The 18742-nt window shown below is 36.8% G+C and overlaps 1 protein-coding gene across 4 annotated transcripts in view; it reads right to left on the bottom strand.

Annotated features, from left to right (window-relative positions):
* VCAM1 (vascular cell adhesion molecule 1) overlaps positions 1-18742 on the bottom strand; it is a 42879-nt gene that overhangs the window by 4694 nt on the left and 19443 nt on the right. The window contains exons 1-6 of one of the 4 annotated variants that reach the window (XM_048312775.1): positions 17025-17157; positions 11189-11335; positions 9492-9582; positions 2177-2455; positions 1197-1514; positions 345-617 (exon numbers count right to left, since the gene is read on the bottom strand). In XM_048312775.1, the coding sequence (XP_048168732.1) occupies positions 345-617; positions 1197-1514; positions 2177-2441 (856 nt within the window). In that variant the 5' untranslated portion in view covers positions 2442-2455; positions 9492-9582; positions 11189-11335; positions 17025-17157. Of the gene's footprint in view, positions 1-344; positions 618-1196; positions 1515-2176; positions 2456-3191; positions 3408-9491; positions 9583-10027; positions 10086-11188; positions 11336-17024; positions 17158-18742 lie in introns of those variants that run through there. The other 3 variants (XM_048312774.1, XM_048312773.1, XM_048312772.1) reach the window with 3 other exon arrangements.

The following is an 18742-nucleotide window of genomic DNA, read 5'->3' as shown; positions in this document are numbered from 1 at the left end:
TGATGTCCCTGTGAAACTGCTACATACATTGTATTTCAAGGAAACAAGTGTGTGTCCCCCCACCACTTTCTCAGATTCTTTTGTGACTTTCAATGTTGCATTGTGTGAAATGTATAGAAGTGTGAACATACAACAGCAGTACAGAGAGAATTAGCCGAAAATTAACTATAGAAAGAAAAAGTCCAACTCATGAAGAGCAGCCTTAAATTGAAGCTGCATCCTGAATATGTAACAAGGAGGGCCCCGTATTTTCCTAATTTTCAATATTTCAGCCTCCTCCAACCTAACAGAGATCTGCCAGTTAGGTACTGGATAATACAAGTGAAACTCAAGCAGAATTGTACCTTGTATAATAATGTCCACAGTTGCTTTCTCTGTTTTATTGGTTACCAGATTAATTACTTCACAGATATACAGTCCTGAATCATTGAAATGGACATGGGGAATAGAAAGAACATTGTTATTTGTCAGATGCTGAATGCTTTCTTCAGCCGAATATTTATTCCAAACTATTTGTGGTGGTGGGTTACTCTGAGTCACACAAGTAAGGTTTAGAGAGTCTCCTTCCATTGGTGAGTTGCCTGGAGATGCAGTAATGATAGTATTTTGTGGACCAACTGTAAGAGAACAAAAGGAAGACAAGATCAGTAAGTAAATGAAGAATGACATGCACATCTCTAACACTAGCTATTTTAGAGGTACATTTCACAGAATACTAAGAAAAAAATGAATAATGTGTATTGCAGTAACGCAGTGGAACAATTCTTCCAGGCTTAGTAAGATGTTTTGCTTACAGCTTTGAAAGCTAAGCTAGACAAAATGTGTACAATTTTTGGTTTTCTCTTTTTTTTTCTTCTAATTATCATTTATGACTAAAATTGGAATTCCTAAGCATACAATACAATTTTGAAAACATCTAGCAGTGTGATACCATTTTTCTTCTGGTCCTTACTTTCTGACAGACTGTCCAAGGCAAGAGAAGAGAGTTACTAAAGCATTGCCTAACTTCTGCCTAACTTCTGGATATTTAATTACTCAGTGAGTGCTACTGAATACAATAGAATCCAGTATATTATTGACATAAATAATATAGGTAAGAAGTGCAGATTATAAATTTTTTATAGTACACACTTCATTAAACCATTTCACAAAACTCAACATTTTTTGTGCGAAAGCCCTAGTACAAAAATACTTACAATTTGCATTAAGTTTCTGAGAAGATGTTCTTTCTTTGGGTTCAAATTCCATATCAGGAATTAGTAACCTGGCCACACAGGTAATCTCTTTCCCAATATCTTCAGCCACAGGATGAAATGTATATGTCACAATTTTGGTCTCTGTATTTGTGCTGCCATCTTCAAAGAAATTTTTCTCATGAAGAACATACTCATCTTTCTTTAGGAAAACTTCCAGGCCATTAGAGGGATACACATCAGGAATTTGACAGATGACAGTGGCTGGTTCTCCAGCAACTAAGGATGAGCGGATCTCAATGATAGGATCACTGGGGAAAGCTAAAAGAATAAAATCAACTTCTTTAGACTAGCAGAGACGAATAGTAGGGTCAACATAAGAGCAAGATCCAGGCATTAAACATCTTGAGTTTAGAGGTGCTCAGAACATGACATTCTATCAACTTTATTACAAGACATATCTTGATCTGAAGACCTACAAGTCTTTTATAAGCAGTTCTTTTACTAAGGGGAATTTTATTTGTACAATTGCTGAAATATGATCACAGAATATCTAGTAAGATTCAGCATGGCACCTGGGCAGTGATACAGCTGCCTAAACATAGGCATTCAGAGCAATCCATACACTAGTGCTATCCTGTTTTCTGTGCTGGTAGGTTTAGACATCTGAATCACTCCCCTGCAAACTACAAAGGCTTTGATTCTTTTTCCCCCCCAGCTCTGTGAACGCATTCAGGCAGTTTTCGCTTTCAAGAATTACCAAAAATAAGAAAAAATAATACTAGTACATACAATCCTTCAGTGCAGAAAGCTAAGCAGAGAAGGAGACATATAAAAGGAATCTTAGAAGGAAGTATATGTTGAGCTATAGCAGACTCATTATCCTAGAATTAAAAGCTAACTGGTAACCACAATATCTAAAACAATTATTGAGTTTTCTATCAACACGTACTATTTAAAGAGAATTTTGCGTGTTTACTTACAGTAAGGTTCAACTTGGACCTGCTTCTCTTTTTTCTCTTTCTCATCACATGTGACAGTACAAAGATAAGCATGAGAATTCACACTGCTAACTGGATTCATAGTCAGTGTAGAATATGTCCTGTGGTTGCTGACTTTTCCTCCAAGGGGGTTGTCCAAATGTGTTCTCCAGGAAAAACTTGGTGATGCACAGCCAGTAGTATTGCATGTGAGTATGAGTGTGTCTCCAATCTGTGCAACAATTCTCTTAGCAGGTATAATCTCCATTTCAAAAGCTTTAACTACAAAAGGAAAAACACACATCAATTCAGCATTTTCCTCAACTTTTATCTCCCTATTTCTTCTCATGTTCTACTGTAACATGAGGTCTTTCAATGTTTCAATTCTTTACTTTATAGTTGTGTGGAAATTAAACTAATGAAGCTCATGCAGTGGTTTACATATTCAAAACACCCCATAAACATTGCTATTTTTGTCAAAGATAATACAGACTCAGATGACTAACAGATAATTTTCATGTATAAAATGGCATAAACCAAATGCTGTCAGTGAAAATAAATGCATTGGCACAATATAACTTTTTTTTTGTCAGGTGGAGCTGGTTCTAAAACTTTGTAACATTTGAGGGGAGATGTAGCAGGTAGATAGCAAAGACAACAGCAGAAACACTTCCAACAGGACATTTAGTACCAAACTTGACTGACACTGTCAGGAATGACAGTAAAAAGTCAAACATGCATTGATATACTGCAGTTGTCTCCTAGACTGTCTTTTAGCAAACTCATTAGGAAAACGACTGAGTCATTGCAGAGCACAGAAAAACTCAAAGTAAATGTCAAAAAAAGCTTCCTGACATTTTGACGGAACTTCTTAATTGACAGTTGTATTCACTGAAATGAAAAGGTAACTGGAGCAAAGTGAAATAAAGATCGAACAGCAAATTTTAGGTCAGTTTACACTTAACATAGTTAAAACAAATAAAACAAGCAGCACCAACCCCCACCTTCCCCAACTTACCAGTCCTTAACACACACAAAATTACTAGCACAGCCTGGCTTGTTCTTCCCATCTCTTTAAACATTTGTAATTGCTGTTACTGGGTAAAGAAAGTAAATTCAAGAGTTTTGCTTTCTATCTTCTGTGAAGAAGCACAGCGAGATCTTGCTGCTCTGCAACAGTTTATTACAAGAGCTCCAGAGTGCTCTTTATAAGGGCTCTGCTCGAGGTGGAGTGGGAAATCCCTGGACGGGAAAAACCAGAGCAGGGAGGAAGAGACCCATATCGGGCCGTGCCCATTGGCTCAGCGCCCTCTGCTGCTTCTGTGAAAGCCCAGGAAAATAAATGGTAACACTCATAGATACAGTGCCTACTGCATTTAAAAAAATCAGTTTCAGATCTGATCCTGCAAACAACTGATAAAATGAAAGAATGTGCGTAAGTCCAAGTAATTGAATGCAACTATATCCCAGATAAAGCAGTTATTCAAATTTGCTTTTAATGAAAATATTTTTGTGGGTCTTCAGAACACTTCTAACAATGCTCAGCTCTGTAAATAACATTACATGACTCAGTATTTCCTTTGAAAACTGTGCCACCAAGTATGTTTGATCTCTAAAAACGAAGAAATATCATCAGATAACAGAAGTCTGGAGATCTGACTTCATCAGCTTGAATCAGGCTCATACTGTTCAAATTAACTGAATTAACTAATATTCCCAATACCACTTTGCAGGGGATATACAAATCCAGTTTGGAATATTTCTGAGGACAACTGTTAATGGCTAATAAGGCAGCAATGTTATGAAAAAAAGTAAAATAACATTTTCAATGTATAATTTTCAATTGGAAAATGCTATAAATGCAAAGAATGGATAAAGGCTTCTAAATCTCAGTTGTTTATATATTCAACTACTTGAGTAATTTAGGCACTACAGAGGGATCTGGACAGGCTGGAACAGTTTGCGGAGGCCAATTGGATGAGGTTCAACAAGATGAAGTGTCAGGTCCTGCACTTGGCTCACAACAACCCTGTGCAGCACTACAAGCCCAAGGAAGAGTGGCTGGAAATCTGTCCAGGGCAAAAGGACCTGGGGGTGCTGATTGACAGTGGCTGAACATGAGCCAGAGTGTTCCCAGGTGGCCAAGAAGGCCAATGGCATACTGGCCTGTATCAGCAATAGTGCAGCCAGCAGGACCAGGGCAGGGATTGTCCCCTTGCGATCCACACTGGTGAGGCCACACCTCGAGTGCTACGTCCAGTTCTGGGCCCATCAGCTCAAGAAAAACATTTAAATGCTGGAGAGTATCCACAGAAGGACAATGGAGCTGGGGAAGGGGCTGGAGCACAAGTCTGACAAGGAGTGGCTGAGGGAGCTGGGATTTAGCCTGGAGAAAAGGAGTCTCAGGGGGAACCTTAGCGCTCTTTACAACTCCCTGAAAGGAGGTTGTGCTCAGGTGGGGGTTGGTCTCTTCTCCCAGGTAACAAGTGACAGGACGAGATGAAATGGCCTTGAATAACACCAGGGAAAGTTAAGATCATAGATTAGGAAAAATTTCTTCACTGAAAGGGTGTCAGGCATTGTAACAGGCTGCCCAGGGAAGCGGTAGAATCACCATCCCTGGAATTTTCAAAAATGTGTGGCTGTTGCACGTGAGGAGATGGTCTAGTGCTGAACATGGCAGTGCAGGTTTAACAGTTGGATTTGACCCTACAGGGCTTTTCCAGCCTAAAGAATTTAATGATTCTATATTGGTCAATTAAAAATCACTAAATAAATGCAGCCAGAAATTCAAAATGAAACATATATGTTTTTAAAATGTCTCTGGCAAACCATTTGGTATGTAATAGTTTGGTCATTTGATGTCTGTATTTTATAAACAGCACAGATTCAAATATCTAGTAAGTGGTTAATAACTTGGAAAAAAAAAGGCTGAAGTAGCAATGCTGTAAATGTTAAAGAAATGTATTTGCTGAAAAATTGGCTCTCCACTGATATATGTTTTAAGTCAGTCAGAGTTTATATCGTTAATAACCTCATGCTAGCTCCAAAAATACCATGGTCAGGTGAGAGTTGCATCAGAGGATGTGAGGGCCCTGCTGTCCTGCAGGAAGCATGTCTTCTACAGAAAGTATTTTTTAATGCTTTTTACATGACTGTAGATGCTGCCATAGCTTTGCATCCTCATCAAAGGATAGCTGGAGAGTATAAGCTGCTACAGAAACACACTGGGTAAAACAAGAAGCATCAACGAATTTTTTCATGCACTCATCATAAACACATAAGTATAAAAGGGATGTAAAGATCGTGAAAAGATAAATTGTGATCTCAGGAGAAAGTATGTATTACTACTATTAATAATAATAATAATTGTAAATAATGAAAAAAAAAAAAAAAACAAACCAAAGACAATCCAAGAATTGCCCAGAAGGCAAAAAAACCAGGGAAATCTGAAGCATCTAGAAATGCCTAACCAAAAGTCACTAAAACTAAAATTAAATTAAATTGCCACAGTGCATTCTACCATAATATTTTATATTTATTATCACCATCATAATTTTTTTGTTAGAGAAGGAGAGAAAGGAGCAGAAGGAGGAGGAGAAGGTGGAAGAGGAGGTGGAGAAGGAGGAAGAATAAAACACTCTTAAGTGTCACAAAATGCAAGCAGAGTACTGTTCTGGAAGTACTGCTATCAAACCCAAAACCCCAAAAGCTATCCCGGATAGGAAACAACACATCTACACAATGTGATTTTACTTCAGAGAAAATGGTTTTGTTGAAGAAAAGTGTACTCTCTCACTTACGTTGTAAATAATTACTTTTAAACCATAGTCAGAGAGAAGCAAGAAACGAAACTCTTCTGCTTGGCCTCCTTAAATAATCATCAGAAGCTAAGCTGAAAGAGAAAGGGCAATACTTCCTTGTTTCTGGGAAATTAGTTTCTAGACAGAAAAAGATTTAAACATAGGAGGTCATGTCTGCATGCTGGAGAAGTTTTAATCAAGTCCTTCATCAGATAACATGAAATAGGAAATAACTCTGATCCTGCTCTCAGTAAAATAAACTGGACAACTTTACTGGAGTTGGAGCCTTACCAGAGGGACCGCTATACTGACTGATCGGACAAACTGAATTCAGACAGTTTAAGTAAGAGCAGAGTTAGCCAACAAATATTACTAAAGGAAGTACAAATCTGCTAAAAAATTTAAAAGTTTCTTAAAACTTTCTCTTTACACAACTTCAAATGTGAGCCTTCTGTGTATTTTAAAAAGAATGTGTACTTTACTGTTGCTCCTGCTACCCTCAGCATCAACCTCAAAATAGGAAAATGGGCACCAAGTTTGCTTATTTTCAGAATTGTCTGTTCTGTCTGTAAACAAATAGAGATCAGCTGACAAATTCTAGCACTCGACCTTGAGAGTTCAGATAATCTAGCTTTTTATTCAAATAGCAGAGAGGTGGATGCTGGGGGTAAAAATAGAGGATGCATCTACATCCACAGTGAGATAAGTATTATAGGATCAACTGGAAGAAATCTTGACACATGCAGAGTGTAATGAAGACTGGAATGAAACAAATATTACAAGAATATTACTAAAGGCAAAAAAGATTAAAAGAATTAAGCACAGGGATGTAACTACATGTTTTTCAATACATCTAGTAATCAAAAGAGACTTCTAAGGCTTTGATGGACAAAGATAAAACAATTGTGTGTTGCAAAAGGGAGTTTGGAAATACTGAACACAATTTTTGGCCTGGCATAAGAAAACACAAGTGTCCTTCAGGATATTTACATCAGACTTTCCTGGAATTTAAGAAAATAAACCATTTCAGAACTGTGCTAAGCATTTGCTTTAACTCATACTTCTGCAATCTTGTTAAATACCTATATGATGCATTTTTAAGTTTCTTCTAAGCAAAAGAGATAACAAGTTCTTGATATCTTAATGAATTATTTGAACAAAATGAAGATTATCCAACATGTTAGTTATCCAACATTTATACACCTCTTCCTGCATTTTTAACATACTGCATTGTCTCATGGAGGCTATTAGGGGAAAGCTGAAAGGCTAATCTTTTGCAGAATCTGGACTCTTAAAACCTTCACTACTGATTTTGTGATTCATGGCCAAGGACCTATGGTGAAGAGTGATGATCCTTTTGGCAGAGGAAATTTTAAAAAAAAGAAGGTGGGAGGAAAGTCATCTAACATGATATTCTGCTTCCTGTGTAGCAATAAAATTCTTCATGGCACTTCATTCCTGTATCTGCATCTAGAGCGACAATTTGGGACTTCTGCTAAAAATACTCAGTTCTGGAATCATAACTTCTCTACAGAAGCCCAGCACAGAAACATGTGCAACGTGTTTATCACTAAAGATGATTGAGAGCTTGAGAGGTCAGAATCCTTCTGTGGAAAGCTTGACATTCAGGTGAGAGGATGCAGCAAAGTCTGACTCAACAGTTCTTCAGCCTCATATCAAAGAGATGTTAGAGCAAGTCCATACTTAGGTCCCCCATTTGAACTGCAGCCCTCACACATCTCAGGAAGGATATTCTTGGAGTGTGCACTGGAGGTCTGAGTACAGAAAGCCTCTTACAGAGTTTCTGATGCTTTACGGAAGCATCTGGGATGAAGAGCTTCCACCCCATGCAAAGAGTGTCTGATACATCTACAGGATGATCATGCCTAAAGAAAAAGAGCCAGAGGACTGTGCTGTAACTCAAATGGGAGTTAATCTCTGAGAGAAAACTTACAGGCATCAGCAAAGAAGGAATGCCCTCCAGGCACCACATGCAAGGTAGTACCTGTAATATGGTCACATCTTGATAATATAACCGAAAAAACATGAAGCTGGAGGACATGTATGAATACTGCTGACTACATGGATAATACAGACGGAAATGATCTGCCAGCCTCAACATTTTCAGTTCTCAGCAACCTCAGTAGCCCGCTCTGTGGGTTATACACTGTCTCCTTCCTCAGAGCACCTGGGGTTTCGGTTCCCAAAGCTTCCCCAACACTTTGCTTTTCCTGACTCCCTCCACCTGCTTTCTCACCACCTGACAATAATACAACCTCTGTATAGCCCCAGGAGGGGGAGGAGAGCATCACTGACTCCCTATAATTTTCATCTCCGGATGGGAAGGATGAGATCTACATGCAGATCTATTTAAAGGGTTGTGTCTGTTTCAGGAATTGTAACTTTGTACCTAACTACAAAAAGAACACCAACGCGTTACCCTGTAACCCACATCACACCTCACAATTGTACTCCACATCTAACTTGTCATCTATTGCAAGAAGGAAAGAAAAAGAAACATCTTAAGAAAGTCTCATCATCTGCTTCTTTTCCTTTTCTGGAATTTCTTAAATACTGTATGTAAAAATAAATGCATCTACTTCCTGCATTATCTTTCTCAGGCACCAGCTTCTCAGTTAGGACACTTCCTGTTTGGTTAGTTCCAGAATCCACAGAGGTGCCAGATAAAATAATACAGAAGTGTGATAACTTGTGCAGATTACAGAATAGCTAATTTCTTATTTTCTTCTGTTCAGAGGCATTGTCCACTTCACAGAATGAACAAAAATTTCATCTAATAATAAATAAAAGTCACTAGAGAAAAAAGTCCCTACTTTTTATCTTAGTCTTTTGTTGCTGGCAAGAGACAAGCTGTGGAAATTCCAGACTTAATTTCTATAAAACCAAAAGTATGATTTTAGTGATTCTGGATCTAAAAACGAAACTGTTGGATAGCCTTTAAATCCACATACTTAAAGTGCCAAGTACTGTATTCCAAGCCAAACTTTATTAGCTGAGCTCCTATTTTCTTCATAGTGACATAGGCAAAAAAAAGTTTCCCTCCTGAAATATTATCTAGTATATAACAAGAGTCAATTCAAATATGAGCCTTGGAGCATTCAAAATCTCTTTGGGAATTCTGAAGTAAGACTTCAGATCTACTTTTATTTTGCTCTGAGTATACTAAGGCATATAAAAGTCACTTGTTCTCACAGGGGAAAACAACAAAAAAAAACCCAGACAAAACTCATTTTGAATGGACAGAGTAAAAAAATAGAGTGGGCTCTGGGTCAACATGCAGATGATAGCTAGAACTTAGGATACAGCAAGGTAAAGTCAGATAAAAACATTTAAGAAGGAATATGAGCAAGTTACTTAATTCCCCCAACATTCCACAGGAAATTCCAATACCATTAAATCTTGTTCTGTACTTTATTAAGGCCAGTATTTCACATGGTCAGAAGTTTATCAAGACAATGCTGCAGAACTTTTTGACCAAGCTTTTTATTACTCACCAGCAGCAGCTCTCCAATGCACTTGTAGACCAGTCACTTCCCTGTTTCCGACATCCTTCCTGCCCTTCAGTCATGAAGCACATGGATGTCCCTGTGGACCAAGAAAGACAAAGGGGAACGATGAGAGCAAGGTCCGTGACACACCATTCCACCTGCAAGAAATGCAGAACTTGGATTCTCCTAGACAGGCTACTGAAAACTGCACTGCAACTACTTGATTGTCCTTCAACTTGTCCATCAGAATACATTCTTTTTTATTCTCTTACAATGGTTCATGTTCTGAAGAACTGTGCTTGGCTGTGTGTTTTTGCTGTCTTGTGTTATAGAAATGTTATCTTTGTTGTCCCACAGTGGACTGGCTCACCAACAGGTAGAAATATTACACAGATGTCAGAAAGAAATTAAATGACTTAACATTGCAGGATTCAAGATTCATAATTTTTAAATCCTCCATATAGGTAAGAATTACAGGGATTGTTCAGTTTATTTATTTTTTTTTTTTTTAAAGACATGCACAAAGGAAGTCTTCCTTTTACCTAGATTTTGTCACCTTCCCGTCTATGGAAGTGGACTGAAAGTCCTGAAGAAACTGACCTTCCAAATAGAAACAAGAGGGAATGAACCAGTTTTTATTTCCATCAAGCCAGAATGACAAGTATTCAAGAGAAAGCATTTTACAGTAGCAAAATATATATGTTTGTGTTTCTGTACATATACTGATAAATCAAGTGATGCTTGAAACAAGATGCAAATCTATTAAGGATCTGGCACCTTTCTTTTATCTCTTGAATGTGCTCTACCCTAAATAAAAAACATGCTATTTTGTTACTTGAACTATTTCTCTCTTTCTTTTTTTTCCCCCAGACAGTTAGGTATCATCTTAACTGCTTTGTTTGTTAACACCTCCACGAGAAGAATATGCCAAAGTAGGAGTGGCTAAGTGCTAAAAACCATAAGCAGCTGAATTTTTCTTGACAGGCAAGGGTAAGAAAGATGCGAGTTACTGGAATTTATTTCCCCTCCCCAGACAATTACTTGGCTAGGCATCAAAGCCCCGGCCCTTGTAGTCCGATATAGACAACAGAGCAAGAATTACTTTCATAGTTGTGTCACCCTCTATCACAGACCATGTTACTCTCTAGTGATAAGAGAGGCAACTTGAGAAGTGTGACACATGTTTGAAATTGCTGTCAGGCAGGATAAAAGTCTGTGCTGAATTAGTATGAGAAATATCTGACTTCCAACATTCCCGTACCTCTTAGCCAAGCATCTCTCCTGAAATTTCCCAAGAATTGTAAGTGAATACCAAACCATAAGTAACAGATTGTTTAATGACCCTCTTGGTTGGATAAATTTTGCCCCATTTGACTTAATTTCTTACTGTCGTTAGCTCTGCACCATGAGGAATGGGTACTGGTAGCTCTCTTTCAACAGCTCAGCTTTAGACAAACCTATATGGTTCTCTTGCAGCTGAATAAAATCACTACTGACTAAGTGAGATGACCATGCAGCTATTGCCAGGGCTTTCTCTTGGAAGCTGGAACATCCTAATGGGAAAGGGAACAATTCTGTGCAACCCACAGTTTCTAAAATATAAAGACATGAATGTTTCATAAGCAGTGTTGAATCCTTTTGTGGATCCAAGATCAAATCCAGTTAAAGTTCTTGTAGGCTCATGAGCTCGAGATTAATCTTACCTCTGTAGTGCCTTTCAGTACTCAGGATATCAGTAGCATGGTGACTTGGGATCTGCATGACCATCAGGATCCAGGCACAGAAACTTCCAGAGGTATATGAGGGTGAATTCAGTCAGATTTTAAGCAAATTCTCTTACACGGAGTTTCCTAGATTATTTGAATGAATATAACACAACCATCTCACACAAAAAAGAAATACACTCTAGGAATTCTGTATTATTGATTTAAAGTATTTGACATAAACCCATCAGCCTGTAAGTGATTTATTTTTACATTTTATCATATTGATTCATCTGCTATGGCACCAAGATCCAGCTGCTGTCTTTGCTTTTCTTGCACTCTTAGGTGTCTTGTATCATGGCTATTGAATTTTTGTGGCATGAAGAGATTTTCATTCTACCTCTAAGGTCAGCATATGCATCCTGCTGTAGCTCATGGTTTCACAAAATGTGCTGCTACATAACAAATACAGTCTATTAACAATTTAGGATCTCAGACGATTTAAGAAAAATTGTTTCTCTTTATCCTGCATATTTTATTTATTAATGGGAATGTTTATTTTAAATTTTATTTTTCTAATTCATTGATTGGAAAATTAATAATTGAAAATTTATTTTTAAAGATTACCAGAAGATTTGCACATTTAACACAAAGGAGGGAAAATTTTCAGGTGAAGTCTATAGTACAGAATGATTACAAGAATGAAGAGAAATTTATCACAAGATTGAAAAGTAAGCAGTGTATGTGTTCAAAACTCCATACTACCCAGGACGAAAGCAATTACTGAATTAATCTGCACTATTTACTAGTTCCTACTAGCCCATCATATTCCTTTCTTAATGAAAGAAATAACTGTTTTTTAAGTTTTCAGAAGGATTGTACAGTACAGCTGAAAAATGCTATTAATTTAGACTAAAGCTGCAGATGGTTATAAAGATGAATAATGAGGAGATGACAATCCTGCACAACATTCCTTGTGAAGTTAGTTTTGGTTTCGTGAATCATTAGTAAACTTGCCTTGATCTTTTATTTTCTTACTCTTCCTAATAAAATCTAATGTTTCAGTGAATGCATTTCATATTACAGCATTAAGCTGTTTTCATAAGGATTTCTATAGTGTGCCATTTAAGATTCAGTTTATCCTTCCAATGCTGTTCTAGACAGAAAACGAAAGGAAAAACTCAGACAACCATGTTAGTGTTTTGACTGACAAACACAATTATTTATGGACTTGAGTGTGGATAGCACATAGCTGGCACATAGCTGTAAAGCAAACCATTGTGAATAACTGGAAATCCTGTCAGGATCTAATTAGAAGAAATAGGACATGAAACCAAGAAAGAAGTCATCTGCAACTTCTTGGTAATCTCATGATTACCGAGTGACATCAGTTGCAACAATTTCATAGTAACTCCTTAAAGTCACTGAGGGTTAAACACAGTGCAAGCCTAACTGGATATGTGATTGGAACTTCAGTTTCACCTTGGCTGTAATTACTGGCTGTGTCTCAAAAGCAAGATCTCTACATTATTCAGAAAGCTCTCTAGAGTTCATGGAATGTCAAGAGTCTGTAGGGAAAGTGAGTATAGTTTGGATTGTCACGTCTGGGTTTACAACACGCAGAAGTGTTCAGTAAACAGTGAGAGCAGCTTGATGCTTCCCATATGAATATGCAGGAACTACCCAGGAGCCCAAGGCAGCTTTAAAATCTTGCTGTTAAAGAGAAATGAAATCTACCATTCCTGCCAATGTAACAGCTCTTTACATAGAGGTGAATTTCACAGGTTCTTCTCTAAGAAACCTACTACTCAAGGTATGTGTGAATGTCAGACCCTGCCACATATTAAGAGGCTATTTGAAAGAGTGGTAAAACAAATTCTTTTAAATATCATTAAGTTCTTCTTATGCTAAAACTTAAAATCTTTCTTGTCAAACCAGGAATCACTTACCATTGCTCCACAAAACACAATAAATAATGCAAATAGATAAAAGAACAAAACCCAGAAAAAAGAGAAAACAGGAAATAGTTATTACAGAAAATCCTGAAAATGTTATTGAAGCCTTGCTTCAGTATCTCACATACTTCAGGAAAACTCTTTTCTTATGAAGTAGCTCAAATGAAAGGACAAATGGTGCTAACACATACAGTGATGATAGATATTATAGATAATATTCCTATTCTCTTATTATTATTTCCACATATTACAGAACACATTACATGTTTTGGGTTGGAGGCTACACTTTTTTCCTTCTTACACCAGAAGGAAACCTTTTCATAATTACATGCTGCTGCTGCTGCTGCTGCCTTACATTTAGAACTATTTTCTTATTATCTTTTCCAGCATATATTAAAAGAAATGCAACTGTACACCAAAACCTTTAACAGAAAGGTCTGCTTTTGCAAGAGAAAGAAGGTTTTTCTAGTTAATTAAATATTCCTCAAAACCTTGGTGAGAATCACAGAAAGTAGGCCAGAAGCTGGCTAGTACCTGAGATCTCAGTCCTATTTCCCCATTTCCAGTATTTTGGAATTCAAGTCCTGTTTGAATGTGCTCATCAGTGTAGCTGTTACAAGGAGACTGAGATGGACAGAATATACCTACAGTGGATCAGTCAGAATTTTTCAAGCCAGAATCCCATCCCTGACACTGGCCAAAAGCAGATTAGAAGATAAAAGCTTGAGAATGGTGGAAGCACAAATGATACAACTGCTTACACAGGGACTTTGACAAAAGGTCTCTGCACTGTGTTTTTGAGAGTGTAATTCATTACAAGAAAAATATACGAGCAAATGAAATTTGAGAAATATCTAAGAGATTTGGAAATACAAGTTGTCATGTATTTCTAAAGCTTGCAGCCTTTAAAATCTTATCCTAAACAGCATAGAAAAATAGAAATTAATAGTATTACCTAACACTATTTCAGTTGGAACTAGGAATCACCTGCTCTGTTCTGCCACGCTAAAACCAGCTCTGCTGTTTTACTTTCCCCTGCACTACTACTGCAAGATCTTTTTCTCCATGCTACTTTAAAATAATCTCTGTCATTTCTGAATCTAGAATGTCACTGAACTTTATCAACTGAGCTATTAGCATCCCAACTTTGCACAGAGCCTCTGTCAAAGTTTTGAATTGTCCCACAGCTGCTGCTGCCTGCCAGTGCACTGCTCCCAGGCCACCTCAGTCCTGTTACCAGTTGGGCCATGTCACCATCTACTGACTTTGCACTACAAGTGTCACAGAGCTGCCTGTTGGTAGCTGTAAAGGTAAGATTTCCCTAAATTAATAATGTCACTTTCTTACTTAGGTTTCCATTCTGACCTAGTCTAAAGCCCAATGGACTCAAACAGAGAATCTTCTAGATACACTTTTAGACTTTGCATTGTCCTCTTCAGCTGTGTAATGACTTACTAAATGATTTTTTAACCCTGAAAGCACCACATTTACTAACACTACAAACCGGAATGACTGAAAGGCTAAGGAGCTACTTTGCTTGCTTCTTTGCAACATGGATTAGTGTAACTGAACTCATGAGGACCATGAAAATTTATAGAGCTCCTGCTATGCTGGGCCACTCAGCATGAAGCATGGATAAAATTTAGAAGGCTGTCTTTGCCATAGCATAAAAATATGCAAATTTTATCACAAGAATACATGTTCTTACCTAAAGAATGGAAGTTGGCTTTGGAAAACAGCTTGAAAATCATGTCAAAACTGATCTCAAAATGCAAAGATGTTTCAAATGAAATATATGAAATAGTAAACCTCTAATGCATATAATAAAAATCTCTTTTCTTTCTGTGGTGTTTCTTTCCATTCTCCTCGTGGGAGAAAGTTGGCATTTATCATTTTAGTAGCATCTATTATCTCTCTTTAAACATTTCTCAGTCTTATCAGAAAAGCCTCCACCTTCTGCCAGTACACAATAGATGAAACCTTTCTGTGGCTACAGCCCTTTTCAAAATCCCAAAGCCACACATGGGATAAAGAAAGAAACAGGATGTCCAAGTAAATTATACAAAAATAGGAAGAAGGTTGTTTATGAAATGGCAACCAGAGTCCTGACATACACAATATTTTCACTGTTTTTTCCTTTGCCCTAAGTTTTCTGACCTTTCTGGGGTTTTGTTTTGTTTTGGTTTTTTTCTGGCTGATTTATTCATCAGCTTTTCCTATCACTATGGCAAAGGCAAATATCCTCTGGAAGGAAGACCATTTTCCCTCCTGCACAGTTCCTCTGGGACAGAGAAGAAAGGGCATCGATTTATTATCCTGACAAAGTTGGCCACCTGGACAGAGACACCCATCATTCTCAGAAATGCAAGAGTAGAGAGTGCTCTGGCAAAATCTTCCTGAGGAACAGATAATTTCCCATTTTTGCATTTACTGTAGGACCACTGTCTAACTTACAGCAATAGTCAATAGCAGTGGCTTCAGCAGAAGATGAAGACTGCACATAACTGGCCAAGTTCATCATGCAGTTCTTTAAATAATGTCCTTATTTGCTGAGATAATGTCTCCTTATTTGACGTATGAGTTCCTTCTTTAGCTTGTCTTACTTTACTGCAATTATTATTCCTTCAATAGTGAAAACCACAAAATTTTTTGAGAAGTCCAAACCCATGTAGAATGAACAATACATAGAAAGACTGGTAAATACTGGAGCATATAAATTTGTATAATTTAAACATTTTATGTCTGAAGACAGCAATAAACTTCCCGAAAGTTTTCCACCTACAAATTACTGTATAATCAGACACTATCAGTTTCAGAAATCACAACATACTTAAATCAAGGAAATGCGAAACATTGACTGGAAATGAGAGGAATTCTCACTTATTAAATCACAGTTCATGCTAATCTTCAGAGTTAAAAAGTAATTTTCCTCATTTCATCTATGCTGTGATATTTATAACATTTGAACTGCCTGTATTTAGTCTGTGACCTTTATATTTGACCTTTAATTGAAGTAAGTTATAGAAAGACAAAAAGATATATTTTAAAAAAGGAATTTAAGGTTTATGATGTTCTAGAAGTTAAAATCATTGCCATGTAAAAACTGATTTTTTAGTTTTTATATATTCCAACTAGATGTAGGACTTAGACCAGTTTTACTGGACTTCACTAACTGCATGAGTTGACACATGGACACCTACAAATATCCTACATGTCAGTGTTTATATCTGCAGTTTAACCCCACTGGAAGGATATTCTTGCCCAGTTTTAAAACTCCTTACAACACAAAACCTTATGGCCTACACTTGTAATACGTAAATGCTCTGTGTTATGTGAAACATATGCAAATACATCAATATAATGAGATATTAATATTAATATTAATATGTAGCATATAGACTAAATAATTATATGCAAAGGAGAAAATACATAGATCTTTTTCAATATGTTATAATTTCTTTTAGAAAAAACTTTTTACTTAGTGATTTATGTGCATAATGCAGATTGCGCCTGAAAATGTCTTCTATAAGCTACCTTTATTAAAGGTACATAAACACAAATTTGTTTTCTGGTCCCACAAAAATGCTATAGTATTTTGTCAGGATTAAGACTCATTTCAACAATGAATCTATTAGTCCTATTCTCCACAAGACAGGGAATTTATAGCTTAAATCATCTCAGGTATATTTAAATCTCAGTTAATTTAAAAATGTTTTTCTTGATTTGCGGGTGAATGCCAAAATCACCAAGTTGCTTGCATGCATACAAGTGGAGGCCAAGGACTACTGTTTCTGATAGAAACTGTCATTTGACTTGTCTAATAAGCTCAAAGGAAATGGAAAACACTGTGAGTGAACTACACAGTAAAGGTAAAGACTTACCTGTTGTAGCAAAAGGAGAGAAAATGCTACAACATTCCAAGTTCTATTGGAATCCTTGTAGGCAACTCAAATGTTGAATCAATGTACCTATATGTTGAATTACATCAATCTTCAAAAGTACTGTATTCCCTACAGGGCACATTAAACCCATATACAAGCAATTAGGGAAGCCATTATCAATTCCAGTTCTCTTTAAAAAATGGTTGAAAAACATTTTTAATTAAAACCCAATAAATATTTATGCATATATTCTTTTGAGTCTGGCTAACTGTCATGTGTGTTCTCCGACAGAACACAGAATTCATCTCCCTGATGCAGGTACCCAATTGCTTTCAACATCCTGGCTGACTTTTTTACTTGTGTAATACATTCTATTTCTTACCATATTACTATAGTTGGGTTATTTTCATTTGTATTCTAGTCATATATTTATAAACGACTACCAGCATTGTTATGTAGTAAAGCATCAGAGATAATATAATAATAGTAATAGAGATAGTATTAATGTATTAATTTGGGAAAAAAAGATTAAGGCAGTTGAGAGGCACTAAAATTTCTTATTTGTTTCCCTGTGGAGAAATGTGTGACCAGAATGGTTTGGCCATACAAAAAATCCATGAGTCTGTATGCGGGCCCTGTAAATCACGCCACCAATCAGGTTTTGCGAGTTCTTTATTTGCAGTAACTTCAGAAAATTATTGGCAAGAATTAGCACTAGCCATTGAATTTTGATTCTTTTGGACCAATTCAAAGAGCTTTGTCTTCCTTTGGAAGGACTTCAAAATTATGAATGACTGCCGAGAAAAGCAACCTTTGCTAGGAAAAAAACAATACAATGCAATAGGTCACTGGAAGTTTCCCTCTACATTTTTTTATATGCAACCTTTTAGGGAGAAAAGGGAGGTAGGGCCTTCCATTTGAAATAATAAACCCCAACTATGTTATAGAAACCTATGGTTACAGAAACACAGGCATTCACACAATTATATTAAAGAACATTAGGTGCTTCTGAAGTCTCCACCCTGAAACTGTTTCCTGTTTTTCAAAACCTCAGCTACTGATGCTAAATGCTAAAAGATTACTTTAATGGAGCTCATTCATTACAGCCCCTACATCCTGTTTGTAAATCTGTCACTGAAATTAAGCTTTCATACAGCTGTGAAATCTATTCAAACTAACCACTGCTATGTGCCAAACTAGAATCTGGTGTGAGCTTGAGTTAAGAAACCAGTCTTCTCATTTTCACTGTGGGATACCTCATGTTTCTGAGATCCTACAGGAATAATTAAAAGTCTTAGAAATACACATAAAAAATAGGAAAATTGAACCACTGAACTAAACTCATCTTCTAGTTCTTGAAGAGTTTGTTCATACAGCTATACGGTTAGTTTTAGACTTTAAAAACACTCATTAAAACCATAAAGATACATTTACAGAAACACAGCTTCACAGGATAAAAGCAATTAGTCATGGATCAAATACTGTTAATAAAATGGAAGTGCTTTGTACTTCCAAACTTGTTCTAGTGAAGATGACTATTGATCAAAACACTTTCTTAGAAACTCCCACATCAATAGCTATATGTAGAAACAAAAAAAAAATTACATAGTCAAATCTGTATTGACATCACTTGATTAAACAAAATCCATCTCAGGGTCCCTTCCCAGGCATATCTCTGTTCTAGCCCATTTTCTCTATTTGATAAAAAGAGAATGAAT

The sequence above is a fragment of the Corvus hawaiiensis genome, chromosome 9, assembly GCF_020740725.1.
Source record: "Corvus hawaiiensis isolate bCorHaw1 chromosome 9, bCorHaw1.pri.cur, whole genome shotgun sequence".
In the NCBI taxonomy this organism is placed as follows: Eukaryota; Metazoa; Chordata; class Aves; order Passeriformes; family Corvidae; genus Corvus; species Corvus hawaiiensis.
Note: the sequence above shows the minus strand (reverse complement) of the source record. Positions and strands in the feature narration are given on the sequence as shown.